Source organism: Notechis scutatus, chromosome 1, assembly GCF_049901735.1.
Source record: "Notechis scutatus isolate UNSWTSFEM ecotype Mainland chromosome 1, rNotScu1.2, whole genome shotgun sequence".
Lineage (NCBI taxonomy): Eukaryota > Metazoa > Chordata > Lepidosauria > Squamata > Elapidae > Notechis > Notechis scutatus.
The window spans coordinates 55,110,588-55,127,920 of NC_142009.1; the positions used below are offsets into that span (position 1 = coordinate 55,110,588).

Sequence of the window (17,333 nt, forward strand, 5' to 3'; positions counted from 1 at the left end):
TAATATAAAAAAATAAAAAGAGAAATATATTAAACAGTTGGAGGAAAAATTAGGGAACTAGAGAGTAAATATATAGAAAGCAGAAATAGGATTATGTTAGAACTATCAGCTAAAAGAAAAGAGTTGCAAAATATTGAGACAGAACAGGTTCAAAGAAATCTAATATATTTAAACAGGGAGTTTTATGAAAATAGTAATAAAAATTATAGAATGTTGGCTAGAGCCACACAAGTTAAAAAGGCAAAAAGCCTGATTGGAGTAATACAGAAAGATAAGGGGGAAAGATGTAACATGATGAGAGAAAAGTTGTTGATATTTCAGAAGTTCTTTGAAAAGTTATATAAAGGAAATGACATAAATATGAATGAAAGTCAGGCATCTATAGAAAATAATTTAAATTGTAAAATTCAAGAATATGATAAAGAAATAATGGAATCATAAATAGAAGAAAAGGAAATAGTGGAAGTTATTAACAAATCGAAAATATGTAAGGCACCAGGGTTAGATGGACTAGGTGTAGAATATTATAAAATTTTTAAAGGACTATTGGTGCCGAATATGAAGATAGTGTTTAATAAAATAATGGAAGGGAAAAATATTCCAAGTTCCTGGAAGCAATCCTTGATAATACTGATAGTGAAACCAGGTAAAGATCATACAAACCCAAGATCATATAGACCAATATCCCCTATTAATCAGGACGCTAAGATTTTTACAGCAATATTGGCAAATAGATTGAATATATTTATAGAAAATTATATTAAAAATGACCAGTGTGGATTTATAAGAGGCCGACAAATGTCAGATGTAGTAAGAAGAGTATTAAACATAGGTTATTATATAAAGAATCAAAAATTGAAGGCAGGTGTATTAGCATTAGATGTATTTAAGGCCTCTGATTGTGTGGAATGAAGATATTAATAGAGAAGTTAGGTTTTGGAAAAACATTTAGAAAAGTGATAAATCAATTATATTCAAAGAATAAAGTGAGAATAGTTATAAATGATGGTGTTTCAGAGACAATAACCTTAAGCCGAGGAATGAGACAGGATTGCCCTTTATCTCCAGTATTATTTGCATTATTGATGGAGGTTTTGGCAAATGCAATTAGGGAAGATTAATTGATTGAAGTAATTGGTGTACAGAAGAAAACTAAAATAAATTTATTTGCAGATGATACATCATTAACATTTCAAAATCCCGTAGTTATCATAGAGAGGATATACTTACAGCTGAATGAATTTGGGAAATATAGCAGATTACAAATAAATTGGGGAAAAATCAGAAATGATGTTATATAACCATAGTAAAGAAGAAATGGATGTATTGAAAGGAAAATATAAATTAAAAATAGTAGATAGTATTATGAAAAGTTACAGAAAGATATAAAAGATAAAATAGATAAATATGAAAAAGTAAAATTATCATGCTTTGGAAGAATTGCAATGGTAAAAATGAAAGTTTTACCAAAAATTAATTTTTTGTTTTGGATGATCCCAATTAAATTTTCAGTTCAAGAATTAAAGCAAATACAGAGATTGCTGGAGGTGCATTGTAATGGAGGCAAGAAAGCAAGAATAAGTAAAGCATTATGGTATGAACCATTAAAAAAGGGTGGACTGGGTCTTCCAAATGTTAGAAATTATTGGATATCAATAATCAATTAAAGGTGATCCCAGATATTATAGCAGTAACTAGAGATTTAATATGGAGGGATATAGAATTGAAAGAATTAAGAGAAATAGGTGATCCGATAGAAACTTATTGGTTTAAAATGGATATTAAAAAAATTGCTAGGAGGATTCAAAATCCCTTTTTAAAACATTTGATAGAATTATGGAATAAATGGAGATACCGGTTAATGCCAGGAATTTCTCCTTTAACACCAGTGGTGGAAATGGAGAAATTCCCTAAGATTGAATTGAAAGAATGGATTAGTATATTAAAAGAAAATCAGATATATAAAAGGGAAGACTGAAAGAACAAGATAAAGAATATAACACAATTAAAGAATGCTTTATCAGATATTAAATTGGTTGAATTTGATACAATTAGAAAAATGGATAAAAGTGGAAGAAGGATTTGAGGATATAGACAGTTAACAAAATTTGAAATGATTATAAAAGAATGTGATGTGAATAAAGAATATAGAGGTAAAGGAAGAATTGGGAAAATATATAGAATATTAACTGAATTAGAAGAGCAGGCAAAAGGTTTAAAATTAATTTGGGAATCAGATTTAGGAGAAATAAATGATAATGATTGGAAAAATATTTGGAATAGAAGAGTGTTGTGGCTCGGAGGTTTGAGCCTGCTTTGTCAGAGGTCGAGGACTTGGTAAATGAGGAAGAGGAGGATTTGGCTCTGAGGTTTGAGCCTGCTTTGCTAGAGGACACAGACTTGGACAGTGAGGAAGGGGAGGATTTGGCTCTGAGGTTTGAGCCTGCTTTGTTAGAGGATTTGGAATTGCCTTCGTCCCCAGGGCTTTCCTCCTCGGCAGGATCTTCCCCCCTGATTGTGCCTCAGGTGTCGGCAGATAATCAGGAGAACGTATCAGAGCCTCTGACTGAGGATCAAGCCGAGGAATGCTGGCTTGATGCGAGGCAACGGCGCAGGCAAAAGTGTAAGTTGCAACGTAAAAGGAAAGGACGAATTAGAGACTGAGATGAGGGACTGACACGCCCCACAGAGAATAAAAGTGGGTGTGTTCGCTCTGAGAATTTGTTCGGGACAACGTGTTAATTTGTGAGAGCAGCTCCTACGGATTCTGTGTGTATGGCGATAGCCTGTGATTTATGTTCTTGCTTTATTATTGGACTTGGCAGACAGCTTGTGTGAGACTGCCAAGGACTTGCCTGGCCAAAGGAATTTAACCCTGTCATTACTGGTCTTGTCTGCTTGTGTATATTCCTTTGGAAACTTGGACTTCTCACTTCGTTGGCACAGGTGAGACAAAACAGAAGAGTATATAAGAATATGTCAGAGTTAAGGAAAATGGATATAAAGTGATATGGAGCTGGTACCTAACACCACGTAAATTAAATCAAATAGATGGTAAATATACAAATATTTGTTGGAGGTGCAAGAAAGAGGTTGGAACATATAAACATATGTAATGGGAATGTGATAGTGCACAAAAAATATGGGACATGGTGTTTAGAGAAGTTAATGCACTTTTGAATCTAAATTTAGATATGTCACCGAGAATTGCACTGGTGGAAAAACGGGATATAAATGAAACAGAAAAGGAATTGATTGTAAATTTGATAATGGCTGCTAGATTAGTGATGGCTAAATATTGGGAACGAAATTGGGATATTCAAAGAAATGAGTGGTATAATGAAATTGCAACAAATGATAAATTAACAATAGAAATTAAATTTAAAAAAGGATGATTAAAGCAAACAATTTTAATGAAATATAGGGGGATTTTATAAAAAGTGTTGGTGGAAGGCAAAGGGAATAAACCTACTCAAGAATATATGTCGTTTTGGAAGGGATAAAGGCACAATTGGAATATATAGTGAATCTGTTAATTGTTATAGAAGAAGAATTATAAGAAAAAAATGGTCTCCAGGGGTGGGGTGCACTGTAATATTTGTATTTTTTCTTTTTTTTCTTTTTCTTTTTTTGTATTTAGATGTATATGTATTATGTCTGTATTATTTGTATTTAAAATAAAAATATTAATTAAAAAAATAAAAATGATATTCTGGATTTCACAAATTTTAGATTTCTAAAGTACTTCAATTGTTTCCAAATTAAATAATAACCCCATTCTGATGAATAACAGTTTATATGAAAAGTTCTAGTTTATTGTGTTAAACAAAGATTGTTAGTGGGTGAGGATGACATGTACTGAAGATACATGTTTTATATTGGTATTGTGTGTAAAAAATGTATCTTCAATATGAGCAGTGGTGTGCTGGAACTGGCTCATAATAGCTTATGAGAGCCAATTGTTAAATTCATATCTGACATTTTGTGAATTGTTTGAGAGTATAGTTATACGGTTAGTTGAACTACAATGGCTGACATGCTAACTAGCTGTTTGATGGTAGTGGTATGGTGTGTCTGTCCACAATGCTCCTGAAAAGCTGGTTGTTAAATATTTGCCAGCATACTACTGAGCATATGACATCTTGTCCCACTAACCTTATCTACAAAAATTACATAGCTGCACTGTCTTTTTTGAACTAAAAATTGCACTTAAGTTGTTCTGATAAAACTGAAGACAGTGAAAAACAAGTTCATTATAGTTTATAATTTTATTTAACTTTATTATTTTTAATATTAAAAATCTACTTTTTAATTTTCCATCAGGAGTATCTTGAAGTTAAACGTATGATTTTCCCAAGATTTTATTTTCTCAGCAATGCAGAACTCCTTGAAATAGTAGCTGAAAGTAAAAATCCTGATGTTGTACAGGTAATGTTCATTATCAGATATATAAAATGACTTTTGTCAGTTTAGCCATTTTAATGCAATCATGTCTTTTTAAATATCTTATTCAAATTACTAATTTTATTGTCTTTCTAACATTTTAACTTGTGAACAAATAATTTTTATCATTACTTTCTAATTCATCCATAAAATAAATAATATTTGCCTCATATCTGTGATACAGCCTCATCTTATGAAATGTTTTTCAAATGTGAGGAAGTTATATATACGACCGCAACATCAGACACCTCCAGTGGTTTTAATGATCAGATCTGCTGAAGGAGAGATTCTTCTAATACCAAAGTACAGTATGCTATTTCTTTAAATTTATCAAATATAAGCCAAATTCAGTAAGGAAAAGTTTTCACAGACATGCAAGCATTTTTTTTCAATTTTACAGTATATTTTTGATTCCAAGAAAAAGAATTAATAAAATGCCAGTTACAATAACATGTAAAGAAGAGTATAGTATACAATATTAAATTTATTATTAATGAATGATATGGATAGGAACTATTTAAGTTCAATTAAATGACAAACTTCTATGTATGTATTGTAAGCCATCTAAAGACTCATGCATATGAAGGCCAATAGCAAAAGAACCAGCAACTTTGATTTCACATTGTTGTGAACAGTTAATAACAGTTAATTTAATTTATATACCACCCAACTCTTAGCAATGCTGGGCAATTTACAATTGTTAAAACATTTAAAAACAAAGCATATAAAAAAGCACAAAATGAAAGAATAATGATGGGGGGGATAAACAAACCAGGGGAAACAGAAAGGGGCATCCACTCCAAAGACCTGAGCGAATAACCTGATTTTTAAGGCATTTTCAGATCTTTAAGGCCCTTTGAAATACCAATAGGTGGGACCTCTTTAAATTTTGCAGGGGAATCTCATTCCAAAGGGACAATAACCTTTTAAAAATGAAGTAGGTAGAAAAGGGTACTATGTAAAGCAGGGGTGTCAAACTCGATTTCATTGAAGGTTGCATCAGGATTGTTTTTGATCTCGGGGGCCAGGCGTGGGCGTGGCCAGCTTGACATCACTCATGTCGGCGGCGCCTGTGGTGGCCTGAGCACTCTACCAGCGAAAACAGACTCCCAATCTCCGTTTTCAGCTGCGACAACCTCCTGCAGCCCCCTGCCAGTGAAAACAGCTCGAGTGGGCTGTGTCTCCCTCCAGGCCCCATTTTTTTGCCACAACAGAGCTCTGTTTTTACTGGCAGAGGGCTGCAGGAGGCCATCACAGCAGAAAATGTCCATTTTCATTGACAGAGACAGTCAGACATGCCTCCATTCAAAACCCAAGAAAGAAATCCCCCAATTCCATGTTTGTAGAGAAAAGGTACTTTTACTGAGTTAGATGAGCCAACATGTCCTTCATTAAGGGGAGCAGGTAAACATTTTCTGCACACACTGTGCTCAGATTTTTGTAGTCAATGCAGAGATGATAAGAACCATATTTTTTTTCACAGAATAACACCGGGGCAGCCACTCGTGGCCTAGCGGGTTAGATGAAACCCTGTTTTAGGTTTTTATCAATAAAAGTTCGCAATTCTTCTAGCTCTCATGGGGTCATTGAGTAGAGCTTTGGCTTAGGGAGTTTCACCCCAGGGAGGATCTGTCTGCTGCAGTCTGTGGAGCGATGGGGTGGGAGCACATCTGAAGCCCTTTCGCTGAATGCCTCCCTGAGGTCCCAATATTCCTTTGGGATTTTCTCCTCCCTAGCTATGTGTTCACTTGCCACTGATGCCAGCTCCCTTATGGTCTTAGCTATTACTGAGGGACTTCCCCACCCCCCTGCGTCTGGATGGGACCAATGCGCAACAATCCCTTCCTCCAGTTTACATGACGATTCCATTTCCAGAGCCAGGGCAATCTAAGTAGGAGGGGACGCTCCACCCCAGGGGCCACAATAAAACACAAAGTCTCTCAGTGGTCCCCTATCCACATTTCCACTAGCTCCATCACAAAGTGAGCCGGGCCTCCCCCAGCTACAGATCCATCCAACTGGCAAAATGCTATGGGCACTTTCAATGTCCTTAGTCTCAGCCCTAGTTTCTCTACCACTGCTAATTACGCACCTTGTACACTCAGAGTCCAAAAGGGCTAACATCTTCCCTTGGGTGCCAGATGAAGGCACCCTTAACTCCACTGGGATGGTCATGGGGCCCACTTGTCAACTTACCAGCGGGCCAGAGTCGGTTTTGCTCTCCCCTGGAGTGGTCGAGTTCCCAACTCCTGTTCCAGAGGAGCGAACTCAAGGACTTCCATGCCCTTCTGGGCTGTTTCAGGATGTTTCGCTGGCGGCTTTTTGACCTTCTTCCCTCCAGCGGGTGTTGGTTTTAATCTGGTTTTGCAAGACAATCAGCAGCTCGATGCCCCTCCTTCCCACATCTGAAACAAGCCGTGGACCTGGATTTTGCAGCTGGTCTGTTTCTAGTAGCTCTAGGGGCCTCTCTCAGGGTAGAAGGTGGAGGCTTCTTCCAGTTTTGGCCCTCATGGTGCCAGTTTCTGGCCAGATCAATCTCCACATCAGCTGCCAACACATACCAGTGCTGAAGGTCTCGAGGAACCCCTTGGGAGATACAGCTTTACATCTCCTCATTGAGCCCATCTGTCAGGCTCTACATCTTACCAGCGTCCTGAAGCCCGACATTACAGCTGTGCCTTGGAGCTGGGAATCCCTGATAGCTGTGAATCCCTGATCTGCACTTCAAGTCCAGCATTGCAACTTGGCAGGCAGCCAATCCAGACCAGCAGAGAAGGGAGGGAGGGCTGTGGGTGACATTTCACAGCCTCAGAAGTCAACTTTGGAATGTAGGAGGGCTGTGTAGCCTTGGAACTCAGATAATACAGATGGATGTCTTTTTGCAATGTTTGGCTTTAACACTGTTTGGCTTTAACACAGTGCTGGGCTTGAAGCGAAGTGATCATTGTTATTTAGGATAATAATGGGAGATAGGTTGAAGGGAGGAACGTAATATTAGCTTAGGCGTGGTGTAATTAGGCACAGGGTGGTGGCGTGGATAATTAGGTAATGGGCAGATTAGGGTGGGACGTAGGTAATTGGACAGGGATGGATAAAACAATGTTGGGAGTTAACTGTTTTCAATGCTGACTTTACACGGACATCCGTTGTTACAGCTCTTAGCCACGATTGGGAACACAGCAATAAACTCTTCAATTTCAACTCTACAAGTGAGAGTAACATGGTTTATTGATTGAAGTCTCCAATTCTTGGCAGAGATCGACACCATCTTTGTAGGATTCCATCAGAGCCTCTTGGGACCACCCACACATATGGCATGCCAACTCACAAAACTCCTGGGTATATACAGCCACCGACCTTCACCCCTGGTTTATGGTTTTCATCCTGATCCTTGCCTTATGTTCAGCAAGGGGCTCTTCAAAATGGGCTCGGAGGGCTTGATTCCAAACTTGGGCTAGGAAAAATCCCACAACTTTAGGATCTCCATATTTTACTTCCATCAGAGGAACCTTTGGAATTTGGCACCTCTGGGGGACTGCCCCCCCATGGGGGGGCTGGGCTATGAAGCCTCTTGAATTCCTGCAGCTGGTGCTGTTGCTGGCCCTGGCTGAGCTAAAGGAACCACTTTGGGTTAGTAAAGGCTTCTGTTCCCCCTGGCGCTTCCCCAGCCTCTTCACGTGCAGGCAAAGCATACCTTTCCCGTGCTCTCCAATTCTCAAGAGCTTTGTGTAGGAGATGCAGGGCCTGAGTCAACAGGAGGTCTTCTTTGTCATCCTCCTGCCAAGCAGCCTCTCCACGCCAGCATCTGGCAGCAGTTACTCCAGAGGGAAGCTCTTCAGGAATCTCCATTTGTCCTACACCTAATGACCATTTGGCTGGGACTGGCTTCTCAATTTGCAATTCTGGCAGCCATTCAGTTTCCTCCCTCCCTTGGTGGGACTGGAGGGGGTTGACCCAGCGGCTTCCAGGTCTTCCTGATTGCTGCCTTGGTTAGACATTGTTTGCTCAGCCCCCATGGTAGAATTTATCACTGGGTTGGCTGATAAAGCAGATCTTTCTTAATGTCAGACGTGTCTCCATTCAAAACCTAAGAAAGAAATCCTCCAACTCCATGTTTGTAGAGAAAAGGTACTTTTACTGAGTTAGAAGTGATAGCAACGAAAGAAAAGCAAGTTCTGAGGCAATAGGCGCAAAAATTACATATTGAAAGTTATTCCAAGTTCCCTCCCCCAAGGACCCAGACTGGATGTCCAATCTTCAGTGGTATGGTGTCATGTGGGGTACATCTTCAGGTGTTTTTCCCCCTGGTATGCTGAGACAGTTGACCTTGGCTGGGCATAAACAAGTCCATGCAGTTGCGCAATGAGCATGAGAGCATCCCCCCCACACTTGGTTCACACAGAAGTCATCTCCACTCTCCAGAAAACTCCCTCCCCCATGCCAAACTTCCCCCCTCCCTGTTTCTATGACAACCAACAGCAAGCAAGCATCATGGAGGCTGACAGAGGCACTGCGGGCCAATCTGCTGTTTCCAGGGCAGCCCCGTGGGGTTGATCTGGCCTGGATCTGGCCTCCGGGCCTTACGTTTGACAACACTGATGTAAAGGAAGGGGGGGGAAATTGCATGCATAAGAATCTCACACGTTTCCATCATAAGCAATTAATCAACTTTCAAGCATGTTAAGCTTTAATTCTCATGCACAATACCACACTCATAAGTCCTTCCCTCCCTCCTTCCTTCCTTCTTTCCTTCCTTCCTTCTTTCCTTCCTTCCTTCCTTCCCTTAACACATTTGCATTTATCTACCTGCTCAGAATACAGAGAAAACATGATGAAAGAAGAAATGATAAAAGAGGGAAAGAGAGCTTGCTTTTACATGCTGTTGTGCTAACCTTTGAAGGTGAATCTCCAACCATGCAGATATTATTCCTCACAAAGCTGGGGAAAACAATCTGATGAAATGTATATAATCATCCATCTCAAGTACATGATAAAACATTAAAAATACTAAATATTAAAATAAACAACAAATAAAGACATTGTTAGGCATCCAGAAATTATCCATGGTAATCAGTCACTCCGAGACAATATAATCTCCAACTGATTTATTAGGAACAGCTCTGGTACTTCTAAGCCATTTCCAAAAATGAAAGTCATTTTCCCGTGTGTTACCAAAATCCACCTTCTCTCCTCCCACTTCTACACTCCATTAATCACGAGAACCAATTAACTGCAGCTGGAATTTTTTAATGCAACTTATGGAATAACCTTGAACTTTCCAACTCCTCCACCCCACTTTTCATACTTGGCAGCTGAATCTCAGAGCTGACAGACATAGCAACCAGATAATCATATAATGCCCTCAACATAGCTAAAAAATTGACTCTACTTCACAGTCCCCCAGGCTTGGACACAAATCTGAAAACTAATTTGTTCTTGAAAAAATGGTTTAGTTTCAAGAGAAAATAAAGTTGCATTCTCAAAATATATTTTTGTTTTCAAATGATTGATACTGGCCATTGGAGGTGTATTTTTACTAATTTATAAAAATATTAAACATTAAAATGTGTCTTTATTCCTAAAAGCTGAATTTTAAATTCTCTTTCATAGGGGTGTTCGTATTAGAGGTTCTGTTGAACAATGGCTTAAAAATGTTGAGAATACCATGTACAATATGGTAAGAAAGTAAGTATATGTTAATCATATGAAAAGCTACCAATATAGTTGATCTACCTTTTCTATTAAAAAAAAAAGTCATCAGGTTTTTTTAAATTGGTACGCAGTTTGTTCAAAACAAACTCATCTTTAAATATTTATTGACAATTGGGAACAATCATGATGAAGAACCAAATCAAAGGGTTGAATAATTTTCCAGGTCCCCACCCTGGGACCAGAATATGTTAATGAGATCAGAGTCACTTTGTTCTATTGGTGGCAATTCTTTGTCATCAGTATACGGTAGCCTGTAGGATGCTACATATTAATGTTATATGGGAATTATATATTATGAGCTATATATCCCTGTCTCTTGAAAAATATAATTCTATTATCAATAATCTTCCTGTAAGTAACCTGGAGCAGGGGTGGGATTCAATTTTTTTTAACAACTGGTTCTGTGGTCGTAGCTTAATTTGTGGGTGTGGCTTGGTGGTCATGTGGGTGGGCGTGGCTTGCTGGGTGGGCATGGCTTGGTGGTCATGTGACTGGCTTGGTATGGCATTGTGGTCATGTGACTGGGTGGGCATGGCCATGTGACTGGCAAACCAAATACAAGTGGTCCTCGCTTAATGGTCGGTTGCTTAGCAAGTGTTCTAATTAATGGCTGCCCTCCCCAGAGTTACTTGACCTGTTTTTGGAGTTTTGACAGCCATGCATACACACACACACACACACACACACACACACACATCCTCCCTCCCTTCTAACCCTGCTGGAGCAGGCGGTTGGACTCGCAGGCTAGCCATAGATTGCTGTTTCAAAGAGTTTTCTGAAGTCAGGGTTTGTCTCCTTTTTTTTGTTTCTCCCTCCCTCCCTCCTTCCATGTATCTATCTATCCATCCATCTAATTCACTTTCTCCTCCCTCTCTTTCTTTCTCTTTCTGTCCCTTCCTTCCATCCCCCTTTCTTTCCTTTCTTTCCTTTCTTCCCTTCTCTTCCTTTCTCCCTTTTTCTTTCTCTCCCTTTTTTCTTTCTTGTCTCTTCCTTCTCTCTCTTTCTCTTTCCCTCTCTCTTTCTTTCTCTCTCTTTCTCTTCCTCTCTCTCTCTCCCTCCCTCAATATATCCCATTCATTTTCTCCTCTCACCCTCCCTCTCTTTCTTTCCTTCTTCCTTTTGTTTTTCTTCTTTCTTTTGTTTTTCTTTCTTTCTTTCTTTCTTTCTTTCTTTCTTTCTTTCTTTCTTTCTTTCTTTCTTTCTTTCTTTCTTTCTTTTTCTTTCTTTCTTTCTTTCTTTCTTTCTTTCTTTCCCCTCCTCTTTCTTTTTTCCTTTCTTTTCTCCTCTTTCTTTCTTTCATGCTCTTTTCATGCTTTCTCTTTCTTGCCCTTCCTTCCCTCCTTCTCTCTCTCTCTCTCTCTCTCACACACACACACACACACCAAACTCTCGTGACACACACACACTTGGTCTGGGTGAACTGATCAGGCAAGTTCCAGAGCAGCAGGCGGTGGGAGAACAAAGAAAGTAGCAGCTCTGAAACATCCACCCACCCTCCCTTTCGGAGCACCACGGCAGGGGTGGGCAGCGTGGTGCAGCTGCGGGAAGCAGCCCCAGGATTTCCCGTCCTCCCTTTTGGTGCACCTCTGCCGCCCCTCTCAGTCTCAGCCCCAGCGCAGCAGAAAAAGCAAACGGTCGTGGCATGCTACGGCCTCTGCCATCGCCGCATCACCCTGAGGGCTGCCTGCTCGCCCATCCGCTGTCCGGACTAGTCTGGAAATGGCATCCCACCTTGGCCTCCTCCCACCTGGCTGCTGGCTGCTGGCTTCTGGATGCAAGCAGAGGCTGCTGGTTGGAGTGAGGGGAACCACAATGCTGGGCTCCAGTAGCAGTGAGTGCCAAGGGCATAGCTAGAATTGGAATAATAGGCTGTGCAGCTCTGGCGGAAAGAACTGGGGCAATACCCAACAGCTTGGATGAACATGTATGAACAAGGCGGCAGCTGCTCTCGCGTCAAGAAGCTCTGGTTCTTTCTGCCAGAGATGTGCAACCTCTTCCAATTCTAGCTATGCCCTTGGCACTCACTGCCATGGGAGACCAGCACTGCGGTTCCCCTCACTCTAACCAAAAGCCTCTGCTCATGTCAAGAAGGAGGCAGCCAGGTGGGAGTAGGTCCAGGTTGAGCACAAGATGGGGGATTTCCGGCGAGGGACATGGAGGCCCGGAGATGGCTGGGTGAGGCCCAGCGAGGCCTGGAGACAGATGGGCGAGGCCCAGGGAGGCCCAAGGAGGGTTGGGCGAGGCCCAGGGAAGCCCGGAGATGGCTGGGCGAGGCCCAGGGAGGCCTGGGGACAGTGGGAGAGGGGCTAGCATGACTCGCAGGCTTACCTGTGATCATCAGGGCAATTGCTGGCCTGGCAGGCAGGCAAAAGCAGGCTGCAGGCATGTTGTGCATGCGCACAATGTTGTACATGTGCAATAGGGACTGACTGGGCAGGGAGCGGAGAAGCAGTGGAGAGGGGTGGGGCCAGCCACAGGCCTGATTTACCAGTTCTGTGAACTATGGAGTATCATAACCTGTTTACCGAACTGGTCTGAACCAATAGAATCCCACCTGTGACCCGGAGATGGTTTAGTAACTTGTAAAAGGAATATTTCAAAGATTTCATGTTTTTCTGACTATATAATATACTTTAAGGTTTATAGAAGTTGGAATTACAGAGTGGAATCAAATGGAATTTAAAGAATGGTTTTTTACCCATCCAGGACAGGTGATCTTGATTGTGGTAAGCAAAATATAGTACTATTTAACTATATTAACTATACATTTACTTGGTTGGAATATGTGTGGCTCTATAAATATTTCAAATAAATAAATAAAATTAAAACTGGACAACTTTAGCCAAAGTCTAGAGGTTTGCCAGGGTCTAGCCCTCAGCATCTGAATCCAACCTCATCTACTCTTGCTGATTGTCTGCCTGGTCACCCTTAAATGATTGATTGTCTGTGGTTTGTCAGCTGACAACTTGATGGACTAAGGTCCTCATGTTGGAGTCTGTCATGCCTCTGTTGGAATCTGATTCCGAGGGGGAGGTCGAGCAGCTGACAGAGAGTGGGAGTGTGGCTTCGGTGGCTGTGGAAGAAACTGGGGAAGTGCACAGTCTGGCTGGGCATTCAGAGGAAGACCCAGTGCCACCCCCTCTTCATCCTAGGGCACACAGGGAGGAACGGAGAATGAAGCAACATGAGTTACATGGGTTACAGGGGAGAAAAGGGCCCTGATTCCCTTCATTAGGTGCAGCTGGGAAAACAGGATTTAAGAAGGGCATTTGGGCACAGCACCTTGCTGGAAGCAAAGCGTGAATTATCTTCATTTGTCAAGTCTTATCTGGGTTCTGGCATCTTCCCAACTGTGTGTGTTTCATTAACTTTTGAAGTCTGCAATTTCTTATCCTGCCCTGTCTGGTTAATTGCTGCAGCATGGTTTGTGTTGGTTTTTATTTATAATTTATATATACTTTGGGTTCAGACTGAATTTCTTCTCTTTAAAAACTGTTCTTGGGAGAGTTTTTTCTCCAGCTGATGGTAACTGGACATTGGGGGCGAAGTTGGGGGTATTTAAGGGACTTTACCTACTTTTGTGACTTTGTTGCTTTTGTGCCACACCCTGGGTCATCACATTGTCAGAGAAAACCATAACAATGTTCAAGAAAAATTGGAAGAAAAGTGAGTTATAACATCTGTAAGAATGTTTTAAAAATAAGTATAGATGATGTAACTGGAGAAATAATAATATATGCATATGGATTGTATGGCTGTATGACATGTAAGTGAAAACTGCCTCTGTGCCTAAGGAAAGAATGCTGGTATTACTCTCCAATACAGAGGGAAAATGCAAGAATGAATGCAAAAATTACTAAATATTAATTTAATTTGTGCTTGAAAAGATGACAATGAACAATATTTCAGAAATGCAATGTGGTTTTATCCTAGTAAATGTGTGCAAAGCAGATTTTTGTTCTTTAGCAGACTATTGAGAAACGTATGGATATAAAAAAGATTATTCTTATTTGTTGATTTAAAGAACGTACATATTACAACATAGATGTGAGTATAGCAGTTAACAAACAATATATATTTGTTTGGGGGACACCTAGCTCTTCTGCCTTATTAGGATTCAACTTGTTTCTTTCATATCCTATGTTCCACCACATTTGGAATTTGGTTGGGGGGGTTACTTCTATTCTTAGGACTTAAATTTGATTGATTTCCCTTTCCTCAAGTTCCTTATTCCTCAAGGGAATAAGGGAAATACATTTTAATGTGACTTGCCTTGCCTTAGTTTAATGGGGATACTCTGAAAGATGTTTAAATACTCTCCTGTTTCAAAAATTACATTATTTACAAGTAAATACAAGTAAATAATTTAAAAATGTATTATCATTACTAATATAGTATTTCACTTTTAGAGTCACATAAAGTTTTCTCAGGAATGTGAAGCAGCTATGTTGAGTTCTAATTCAAAAAAGGAAATGATAGAAGACTTGGATGATCTGATCAGCGTTCTAGAGCAACTTACAGAGATAGCATCAGATATTCTTCCCTACCACAAGCAAAGCACCTTAGAAGCTTTGATTTCTTTGTCCATCCATAATAGAGATATATTATCTTTACTGATAGATCAAGAGATTGGCATTAAAGATTTTGAATGGACAAGGTATGGTTACCTTAAATGCTAAGATATATTCAAGAATAAGTATTTTAAATAAACAAAAATATAAATGTAATATGCAAAGCAGATATTTAATTTCAGATGCAATATTATTCCATTCTCTTTTATGTGTGTTCATAAATTGACTTTATGTATTTTACCCAAGGGTTCTGAGTAGATATACAGAATTCACTGCCTTGTGCCTGCTCTTGAAGACCACTTGGGAATTAGAACTGTGTGATACTTCTATTTCTGTTCCCTAAATTTTCATGCTGGAATCTTACCCTTTAAAAGTGTACAGATTTTGTTAGCAACTTTGTAGAAGCAGTGTTGGTTTCTTTTTAGTGAGGCAGGATCTATGTTTCTCAATATTATCTCTTTCAAATGTTGTCTCCATAACTGAGGTTAAGCTACCTAGCCTTTTCTTGTTCTTTGACCTTTTAAAAAAATCTAGTCACATTGGCTACTTTCCAGCCCTTAAGAACAGATGCACTTGGTATGAGCAAGTGGAAATGAAGACTTTTCCCCCTTTCTTTCTGAAAGTACTCAGAACCACTTATTTCTTACTATTTTTAGCATAATTGTAACATCATAAACCAGTTCCTTGTATCTTCCACTGGCAGGAAAAAGCAAAGAGCAATTCAATAGCATACCATTGCACTCCTTTTTCCAACAGACCAGCAGTTGTTGTTGTTTTTAAATCTGGCTTATGTTGATATTTGAATGTAAATGTTTCACATAAACAAGATATTTGAAGCAGTGTATTATGCATAAAACCTTACTTTTACCTCGAGGTGAATTCATGCCAATGTGGGATGTTTATACTTGAACAGAATGTTCATATTCCCATCACTAAAATAAAAGCTTGATTTTAGATACTTCGTTGTAATCTTTTCTTAGCGTTTGTCCTTGCTTGTTTTCCCCTGTGCTCACCTAGTTCATATGAAAAATGCATGATGTAACAGGTTTTCTTCTTCAGACACCATTTACAAAGTCTGATACCATTTAAGAGTGAGAGGGAATGAGTGACCATCTAGCTGGTTTCCATGCCTACGGAAGGCTTAGAACCTGGGAGTCAGAATAACACAATAGGAAGGGACCTTGGAGGTCTTCTAGTCCAACCCCCTGCTCAGGCAGGAAGCCAGCTCTGTACCACTTCAGGCAAATGGTTGTCCAGTTTCCACTGATTAACTGTTCTAACTGTCAGAAAAATTCTCCCTAGTTCTAGATTGCTTCTCTTCTTGATTAGTTTCCATCCATTGCTTCTTGTCATGACTTCAGGGGCTTGGGAGAATAATGGGAAGTCCCCATTCCTGATCTTGTATTTTAACCACTATAACACCCCAGTTCCCAGATATCTCATTTTCCTACCCTTTTAACATAATTTTGTATTTAATGGATTTTTGGATTGTTTTGTATACTGAAAAATTCAATTCTTACAACACTGAATTTTTATACCTGTATAATCTGATACCTATAATCTTTGATAATCCATATGAGTCATTAACTGCTATGTAAACATGTTTTATTTAGGCAATTGCGTTACAAATGGCATGAATGCAACCTGTGCACAGTTGTTCAAGGTTATGCTTCCTTTGAATATGGTTATGAATATTTAGGCTGCTCTCCACGCTTGGTTATCACGCCTCTTACTGATCAGTGTTGGTTAACTATTACTGGAGCACTACAATTAAATCTAGGATGCTGTCTTGCTGGGCCAGCAGGTACAGGAAAAACAGAGACAGTTAAAGATCTGTCAAAAGTAAGTGCTATATTCTATATCATGATATGCTTTTTGTAAAATGTATACTGGTATGTTTTCTGCACAATTAATAGCAAATACATATTTTGGGATAACATAGTTCTGCCATTTGCTACTCAATTTCCCTTCAAACTCTTGCAAACCAATATCTTACAAGTCCTACATCAAGGGTGTCAAACTCATATCATTACAGCAGAGTCATGTGATATATTGGGACACTTTTCCCCTTCACTTTGGCCAGTGCGTGATGCATCCAGCCTGTGGACCAGGAGTTTGACAGCCCTGTTCTACATAATTAAACATCTTTTTCTATCTCTCCTTTTAGCATATACTCTATCTCTTGCTTTTATAAGCAGCCCTCAAGTGAATGTGATTGACTTGCTTAATGAAACGAATCTTTCTCAGCAATGGTAAAGAGAGGAAATGAATTTATTTTATATGAATTATTTATATGAATTTTATATGAATATTATTTATATGAATTTATATTTTATTTATATGAATTTTATGAATTTATAGAGAAAACATACATGCAGCACTCAGGGAAATTCCTTTCCCTAATTTCCCTAAGTACTAATTAGAAAGGCAGCTTACGATCTTTTAGTGAGTTAACAGCCCAGAGTTCCATGTGTTACTACTCTTGACTGAAATAAAATATTCACTGCTGACATTTCCACTCATATACTATTCATTCTTCTCTTCACACATCTAACTCTTGCAATCAGAGCTGTTCAAAAGCATGAGGACTCTGCTTAGAGTTATTAC

The 17,333-nt window shown here is 39.4% G+C and overlaps 1 protein-coding gene across 1 annotated transcript in view; it reads left to right on the forward strand.

The window, feature by feature from the left end:
- The window catches only part of DNAH14 (dynein axonemal heavy chain 14), a 267,453-nt gene that overhangs the window by 61,505 nt on the left and 188,615 nt on the right, over positions 1-17,333 (forward strand). The window contains exons 22-27 of the mRNA XM_087957091.1: positions 4,324-4,428; positions 4,628-4,746; positions 10,054-10,128; positions 12,794-12,881; positions 14,565-14,812; positions 16,340-16,568. Of these exons, the coding sequence (XP_087813217.1) occupies positions 4,324-4,428; positions 4,628-4,746; positions 10,054-10,128; positions 12,794-12,881; positions 14,565-14,812; positions 16,340-16,568 (864 nt within the window). The remainder of the gene's footprint in view (positions 1-4,323; positions 4,429-4,627; positions 4,747-10,053; positions 10,129-12,793; positions 12,882-14,564; positions 14,813-16,339; positions 16,569-17,333) is intronic.